Source organism: Sinocyclocheilus rhinocerous, unplaced genomic scaffold (genome assembly GCF_001515625.1).
Source record: "Sinocyclocheilus rhinocerous isolate Xijiao unplaced genomic scaffold, SAMN03320098_v1.1 scaffold934, whole genome shotgun sequence".
Taxonomy (NCBI): domain Eukaryota; kingdom Metazoa; phylum Chordata; class Actinopteri; order Cypriniformes; family Cyprinidae; genus Sinocyclocheilus; species Sinocyclocheilus rhinocerous.
The window spans coordinates 220796-230006 of NW_015658752.1; the positions used below are offsets into that span (position 1 = coordinate 220796).

The 9211-nt window shown below is 35.5% G+C and overlaps 1 protein-coding gene across 2 annotated transcripts in view; it reads left to right on the forward strand.

Annotated features, from left to right (window-relative positions):
* The window catches only part of LOC107722898 (sodium-driven chloride bicarbonate exchanger-like), a 65925-nt gene that overhangs the window by 8416 nt on the left and 48298 nt on the right, over window positions 1-9211 (forward strand). The window contains exon 1 of one of the 2 annotated variants that reach the window (XM_016531395.1): window positions 1573-1693. The exons of the other annotated variant lie outside the window; for it this stretch is intronic. Within the exon in view, the coding sequence (XP_016386881.1) occupies window positions 1655-1693 (39 nt within the window). The 5' untranslated portion in view covers window positions 1573-1654. Of the gene's footprint in view, window positions 1-1572; window positions 1694-9211 lie in introns of those variants that run through there. 2 annotated transcript variants of the gene reach the window in all.

Here is a 9211-nt window from a genome sequence, read left to right on the forward strand (position 1 = left end):
CGTTTTATGCGTATTTGGCGCCACCTATTGTTGTGGGTGTATTATTGACATGTCAAAGTCTAGACCCTGAATATAAGACGACCGCGTATTTTCAGACGTATTTCCAAGAAAAAAACATCGTCTTATACTCGGGTCAATACGGTAATAATTTATATACAGTATATATATATAAGATCTATAATCTAATATATATATATATATACACACACACACACACTGTATTTTTTACTGTATTTTTGATCAAAATATTGCAGTTTTGGTAAGACCTCTGAAAGAATTTTTCAAATGTTCAGAAAAACTTTTGAACCGCACACACAATCACACACATACACAAATATAGTTATTGTTATAGTTATCTTTAGTTATCATTCTTGGTGTGAACAGACCTTAATAGACTTCTTTCCAAAACATAAACAATTCTTACAGACCTTAAACATTTGAATGGTATTTTTGATAAGAAATGATATCTCCATTTTTATGTGATTTTGTCAATAACAATAATTAAATTAAATTTTGCTGAGTGTGTTTTTGTGCTGGTACCTTGGCTGTTTTCAGCCTGTCATGGATAAAAAAATATGACACTAAAACTGCCAGTAGGTGGCGGCAAGTGCCTGTCTTAATGAGTGATTTATTGAATCACTCATTTAAACGATTCATTTGAAATGGCTGATTCATTTAGAAACAAAGCAAATGACTGTCTTTATGAATGGATCATTGAATCATTGAATCAAATGATTAATTCAAAAACATATTACCGTATTGGCCCGAATATAAGACGACCCTGATTATAAGACGACCCCCCTTTTTCCAGATGTACCTTTTGGAAAAAGGCTTTTTAAAAACCAAATCTTGTTTTTTCTCAGTAAAACACATTTTGTCTTCAATTATTTTCATAGTGCATATTTTTTATATTCGGGTCAATACGGTAATTCACGAATGAAACACCGCAGTATTGCTATGGGATGCGCAAATGTTCTGTTTAGGCTTTGTTTGGAACTGTTTTCGTTGGCTAAACTAAAATGTAATTTACTCAATATTAACTTCTTTTTTGTTCAACTGTTGTATAAAATCAATATCACATTCGTGGTCATTTTTCCATGTCTGCTGTCTGTGATGTCACAGCTCAGGATAGTCACTTGTGAAGAGTCAATCAGTCAGTCATTGTGTTCCTGTGACTTTAGATTGATGAGTCATGTTTTTGGCTGAGGTGATTGGCTCAAATAGTTCTTCCAGGGAGTCACACACATGCCAAGAACTGCCACTGAGACGAATGGAAACGCTAGCAGATAGTTTTCTCCAGGTATATTAGAGCTCATAGGTGAGAACCGTGAGTATAAAGAGAGAGAGAGCAAGGCACTCCCAGCATGCCTCTGGGGAGGAGGCAAGCAGAATACACTGGTGCAACACCGGGAAGAGAAGCAGTTCATGAGAAGCAGTTACTCCCTATGAGAGAGAGACAGAATGAGATAAAGACATGGTAAGTTTGTATGGGAGAGACGCTGCTGATGTCACTGCTGTAATCGCTGCGTGTGTGTGTGTGCATGCATGAGTGTGTGTTTGTGTGTGCATGCGCTGAAGTTGACCTTCAGTTGAAGCGCATGCTGCATGAGGTGAAACCGTCCTGACTCAATCTGGAGCGAAAAACACCAGGGATATGCAGAATTTGGATCTTTACAGCCGACTGGACGCTCAGGTATGAGCGGCATGCTGGTTTTACTGGAGTTCAGGTTTTAGTGGCATCTGCTGCGTGCAAACATTGCCAAGTTCTAGGATTTAGAAAATGCATGCATTTTTATGATGTCCTGGATTGTCTTATTGCAGTACTAATATTGCCAGATAATATGCATGATTTAGAGAATTAAATTTAGCTGTTGTTTGAACAGTGTGCAATAGTGCAAACTGCAGTAGTGCACTACAGAATTGTGGGTGATGTAGTCTGTGTATTGCAGAGGATGCAGCGTGTTTTCTGCAGGCTGAATGTCATTGATCAGATGCTGGGTTAGTGCTTTGGAGGAGGGGTGCAGGAAGCCTCTGCTGCTACAGTAAGAAGCAGGTTACATGCTGCAGATGTCGGCCAAGACCTCCCATAAATCCAGCACAGATCTCTGACACTGCTTCATCCCTCGCTTCCTTTCTAGGACTGTATACTATGAGAAAAAAAGGTACAAAACTGTCACTGGGATGTTACCCTTTCAAGGTATAAATATGTACGATATAAATATGTACACTTTATGTACTAATAAGTACTTTCAAATAACTAATATGTACCATTTAGTAGGGATGCACCTATACCACTTTTTCTAGTACTCGCCCGATACCGATACTTTTATTTTTGGTACTTGCCGATACCGAGTACCGATACCAATATGCAACGCGTACAGGTATTTGTACTGATGCAGAATGAGAGTAGTACAGCCTTGTACAGTAGTACAGCCTTGCACATTTCACACAGGCTGTTAGTTTCACTTTCGCCAGAAAGTCGTGTATGTTAGGACATTGTGAGAATGTTGTACGTTTTCACTCAACATTATGAGAATGTATATCATATTAATAAAGTTATAATAATGTTCCATAAACATTATTTTAAGAACGTTATGTCCTAACATTTATATAACTTTTAATACATGTTCGTGAAAGTTAGCTGGGCATGCACATTGACTGCATATTATATTATACAGTATAAGCCTTTTTAAAGCTTTTTGATCTCAAGAAACAATATATGGGACAGTTCGGCAAGCAGTTTTTGAGATTGTAGGATTTACCCATTGAAGTATATAGGACTTGGTCTTGGGTGCCCAAAATGTGCCTGGAGGTGTTGCAAATCTGGCCGCCGAGTGAACATGCTTTCCTTGAAAGGCCTTTGGCTCATCTATGGGCTGCTACAGCATTTACTGCACTGAACTGCCCTCTATGGATTTGCTGTGCTGCAGCTGATAGTGATATTTTCCTCCATCTGCCCTTTGAGGATGCACAATATGATTATCTGCTTCATCCAATTAAATCAATGCGAACCATCACGGGATGTTTGCTAATCTCTCCGCTCTCTGACTGTCCTCATGCTGCTTTAAAGAGATAGTTCAACCAAAAATGAAAAGTCTGTCATGTAGTAAAGCTTGTTTTGTGTTTTCAGTGTCAGTGTTAGATGTTACTTTGCCCAGAATCTTCTGTGAGTTTATCCTTTCACGGGGTTTAAGTGCACAAAAGTATTTTTTCCTGTGGCTAAGAGGATTTCATGTCAATTTGTGTCCATTTTCTGTAAGTAAACAGCATTCAAATTAAGCTGATTGCTCTTTCTGTTATTTAGGGGGAAATCCAAAGTTCTTTTCTTTGGAAATTTCCACAAAAGTGAGATTATATTCAGTAATAATGGACCTGAATACTGAGAAAACAAAAGCTATAATTATTCAAGTGTTATTTTGCAGATACTTTGCTTCTAAAATTATACCAAAGCAGTCTCTTTCAGCCAGCTGGAACCTATCTGATCCACAAGAGAATATAGCCATGAAAAACAAGACGGTCTCGTCCACTTTGCAGCTTCATCTGGCCAAGAAATGAAACGTCTGTGACTGACATGTTAACTGGGCAATCACAGTTTTGTTTTTTATGTGCCGTATATGAAATATAGCGAAGTAAAATCTACAATTCTGCTTATGAACTGTATGTCTAGTTTGTTTGATTCCAAGCTAACAGGGAACATTCTCACAACGTTCTGACAAGGTTTTCTGAAAATGACGAACAAGCGTTCTTCTGGCAACATTAATATTACTAGTTATTAATAATATTATTTGTTTCTGGTTCTCAAAATGTTAGTGCAAAAATTTTTTAATTCCATTTTCTAAATGAATGTACAGAGGACAATAAAATGTAACATTACCATAATGTTTGCAAAATTTAATGCTTCCATAATGTTGGCAGAAACAAACATTTTTTAAATATTTTAAAAGCTGGATGTTGCAGAGGACATTCAGAATGTTTCATAACTAATTGGGAACATTAGCAAAACATTATTTTTTTAAACTTCTGACAAGGTACTTTGAACGCTTTCTTCCAGTAATATTAATATAACTTTAAAAATCTTCCTAAAATTTTCGCAAAATGTTAGCGCAAAAATGTTATTTATGCATTGTTCACAGAACGTTGGTTTGAATTCCGTTTTTTTAAATGTTACTTGATTTAGAATGTTCAGATAACATTTAAAAGTAACATTCTCATTATGTTTGCAAAATGATCAAAATTGAACATTTGTCATACCGTTTGCTAAACGAGCATTTTTAAAATGTAAAAAAAAAAACTGGAAGTTTTGAACATTCAAAGTACATTCAGAATGTTTTCAAAACAAGAATGTTTGAACTTTGGCCAATGTTCTGAAAAGGTTCTCTGAAAGTTTTAAAGTTGTAACATAAATAGAATGTTTGTTCAGAGTTAATCTGGTCTTTAAAAATGTTCTCAAAATGTGCACAAACATGTTATTTATACATCATTCATGGAACGTTATTCTGAATTGTTTTTTTTTGTTGTTTTTTTTAAATGTTACTTGTTTTAGAAGGTTGACACATCATTCTAAAGTAACATTTCCATAATGTTTTCAAAATGATAAAATTTAACATTTGGTTACATATGCAAAAAACAAATAAAAAACAGTCGTTTTGAACATTCAGAATGTTCTCATAATTGAATGTGAACATTAGCAAAACGTTCTTAGAACAAATCTTAGTTAGGTTGCTGGATATTCAAATAAACCTTTGCAAAGACACTAGAGTGAAAGCTGTGGTCCAGAAGTGTTCTTCATAACAGCCTGGTACCTTGTAAACATGACATTGCAGGGCTGTGCTGCCGGCAGCAGCATTGATCTGAGTGTGCAGGCATCCTGAAGTATTGGGTCGGTGACATGGAACCTGCACCGTTTATAGATCTGACAGGAAAGTGCTTATTTTAAGCGCTTGGAACGGTCAGGCCATCTATCTCAGAGGTGTATTGACTGCAGGATGCAGAACATACAGCTGCTATTTATAGCCATCGCACAGACCAGCTTTATGAGACACCCACATTTTATTGCTCAGAGGTTGTTCTGTCATAGCTCAGGGGTATTTAATGGAGACTTATGATTCTTTCAAGTTTTGACACTATCCTTCAATACTTTGTGGTCAGTAAGTTAATTAATGCTTTTATTCAGCAAGGATACATTAATTAAAAGTGACAGTAAAGACATTTATAATATTACAAATGATTTCTATTTAAAATAAATGCTGTTCTTTTGAACATTTATATTACTCAAAGTGGTTTCTAATATGAAACGGCACAACTGTTTTCACAATTGATATTAATAATCAGAAATGTGTCTTGATCAGCAAATCAGTATATTAGAATGATTTCTGAAGGATCGTGTGACACTGAAGACTGGAGCAATGATGCTGAAAATTAGCTTTGATCACAGGAATCAATTACATTTTAAAATATATTCACGTAGAAAACATTTATTTTAAATTATAATAATATTGTACTATTTTTACTGTATTTTTGATCAAATAAATGCAGCCTTGCAGAAGCAAAAGAGACTTCTTTCAAAACCTCTTTAAAAAAACTTACCAACCCCAAAACTTTGGACGGTAGTGCATTTCTCCACAATTTATTAAGAATAAAACTAAATTTAAAAGTTGTCCTATTGTAAGAATATAGAGCTATTGTATAAAATTAATGTGGATAGCAGTCTTGGAAAAATTGGATAAGAAACATTTGACATCATATATCATGATATAGAGATTTCTCACATTTTTGTTCATTATGGGCTTTTTCCTCACGGTAAAACATCTGAGTAGACTTTAGCAAGGATCTCTATTTCCTCTCTATTTAATCTCATTTTTTTCTTGTAACTGAGATATTAAAGCTTAGTCTGGAGTTTTTGGGGAATTTTAAAAATACTTTCTTGTGTTTCAGTTCTGTATTTCATCTTCAAAAATTTTTTAATATTGTGACTCTTTGAAACTTTTAAAACATTGATGTGTTTGTTTGAGCATCTGGTGTGAGTTTGGCGTGGGACTGTTTGTTCGTTTGACCAATGGCAGATGGACAGTGTCATTATTTTTGCTCTTCATTTTGGTGATGCTGCACTTCTATAGAGTTGGATCTCTGCCACAATTCTGCACGGGAAAGATCATATTTTGAGCGCGCAAAAGTCCGTTTTGCATGCGCGCGAACTGAGTTTTGTGGAGAAAATGTCTGTCTCGCAAAGAGCACGAAAATCAATTTTGCATTTAAAATCATTTTTTTTGGGTAATTTTTTATTGGTAAAATGTGCTTGGAAAAAAATATAATCAGAATATCAACTTGCATAATAATTATGCATGCACTGTATTTTCCCTCTTCCGGTGTCATCAGCAATGCAAGGAATGTTGTGATTGGTTGTCAAGGCAGCCAATCAGAATTTAGCAACCTCCTCTCTGATTGGCTGGAATTATGGCATATTGTAACGCTGGGTTGTGTTGAGCAAGCGAGCCATTGGCATGTAGAGAGCACTGAGGGCGGGCATCAGGTGAGCAAGCTAGTGAAACGTTGCACTCGCAAAAGAGAAGGTCTGCACAAATCCCAAAAATTATTTTAAATGCAAAATTGTTTTTAGTGTGCTCAAAATACTTTTTTCTTTGCAAAATGAACATTTTCTCCACAAAACTCAGATCGCGCGCATACAAAATGCACCTTTGCACGCTCAAAATATGATCTTTCGCGCGCAGAATTGTGGCAGAGATGTAATCCCATACACTTCAGCTTTAAAGAGATCTCATTTGTATTTTACTGTATTGAGGCTTGTGTCTGCTCTGTTCCCTCACATGAACCTGTGAGTGTGTGTAGTGTGTCGTCTCTTTACAGGATTACAGTGTAGGATGTGTGCAGAGCCACACAGAAGGAGAGCGTGTGGCAGTTTTCTCATAAAAAGAGAGGATTCAGAATAAAGAAATTAGACCTCATGCAGATTACATGCTATTCATATTTTAGGCAGGGCAAAAGGCACTCATCTGAATGAACGCCTTGTGTGACAGAGAGAGAATATCTGAACTTTATGCCATTTTAAAGAAATCAAGACTTTATTTGAATTTACTAGATTAGATAATAATTTATAGTGGTTAATAAAGCATTAAGCTATAGGATGCGGTAGTTATTTAGCAACTTGCTCATAAACTTATATTTTTAAAGTGCAAAACAGTTTCAAAATTCACATCTGAGGAATGTCTTTAGATCTCAATTTAAAATGTATATTTTAATTGCAAATAAAATGTCCATCCATTTGGATTACACAGTTTTAACTATATATATATATATATATATATTCTATTTGTTTCAATCTCATAATCATTCAGTTTTGTTTTTCCATAATTAGCCAGATTTATTGATTTGTTTTTACAATAAACAGATTCACGCTGATTCTAAGAAATTGTGAAAATATGATTATTGAAATAAAATAACAGATGCAAAATATGCCAGGATTCATTTTTTATTTATGTTGTAGAACAAAATTTGAACATCTCTTTAAACAGTGTTAACCACAGACCAGCGTTTAGGCACAAACAAAAGAGCATTTATCAGTATGATTGTGCTGTAAGTGAATCTGATTCGCATCAAAGTTACAGTTCTGTGCTCATTACACACATTTACATAAGTTCACAGGAATAATACACAATTACACTCTCACATATGTGTGCGTATGCGTGCACACACACACACACACACACACACACTCACTCACTCACTCACTGTATTACCTGGAGGCCCTGAGGAGCGTGACTTTTGGCTGCTAGTTTTGACATTTAGGATGGATTTTAGTGAGCTGCTGTCAGAGCAGGTGAAAAGATGAATGGAATTGAAATGATTTGCATCTCATTTATGTTTATGCATTTGGCAGATGCTTTCATCTAAAGTGAATCACATGCATTATCATTTTTTTTATAATCAATCTGGTGCCAATCTTTTATATTGAAGTCAGAATTAAAAGCAAAATCATGATCTTAATCCATGTATCTGGTCCTATTGTGTTTTAAAGGGGTCATAGGATGCCCATTTTCCACAAGTTGATATGATTCTTTAGGGTCTTAATGAAAAGTCTGTAACATAGTTTGGTTAAAATTTCTCAATCGTAGTGTAAAAAACCCCTTTTTTACCTTGTCAAAAACAGCTCTTTTCAGATCAAGCCGTATTAGCACATTATTAGGAAAGGTGATTTGCAAAGATTCATTAAAAAACCTTGTACTCACTTCTTCTGGAGGTGAGGCTGGATCACGAATGATTCGCGCGAACATAGACGCATTTATGTAGATAAATGCGGGGGAGCATTCCGTTCAGAAACAAATAATCCACTGCGAGTTCAGCGGCTCAGATGTCGGGAGTAAATGACGACTGCTGTTCATTATTACATCCAACAACAGAACACCTCAATCGCTTGTTAGGAGTCATTCTTGTCTACATCTGCTCCAGCGGTGAAACAATAGAGGACTGATGACGGCTCACTCAGGGCGGAGCTAAGGCAAGACACCAGTCCAGCCTGTGCTGAAACGCTACTGTCAATCAAACAATCGTGGGAGGGGCCTGTCTGTGTGACGTCACACAGACAGGCATCTGAGATCGGCTCGATTTGAGAAAGGGGAATGTAGCATCCTATGACCCCTTTAATAACATCTTTGATTTAAACATCAATAGCTAAAATACTGCTAGAGTTCAGTTCGTGTTTGAATCAGTTCAGAATGCCTGATTCAGTGAATCAGTTTGATTAAACTGATTCAGTCTCTGATTCATTTCTATTATCACTCAAAAATGTGCCACTGAAGAGGCATTTTTCATGTTAAAATGTTTTAGAAAAAATAAATATTGCTGATTATTGCTATTGATGCATATAAATGAAAATTATGTCATTTTGGGCCTTGATTTTTAATACTGTATTAAACATTTCGAATGAAGTTTATTCAAGAAATTCCAAGAAAATTCATACACTAAACCATTCAAAAGTTTGAGGTCAGTATGATTTTTTTTTAAATGTTTTTGAATGTCTCTTTTGCTCACCGAGGCTGCATTTATTTGATCAAAAATACAGTAAAAATTGTGAAATAATATGACAATTTAAAATAACTGGGGGACTGAGGGAAGACGTGTTTCATTGTAAGTTAATGCTGTTAAATAGAGAGGGAAAAAAATACATAAAAAAAAAGGCCTTCTAGCGTAGGCTATT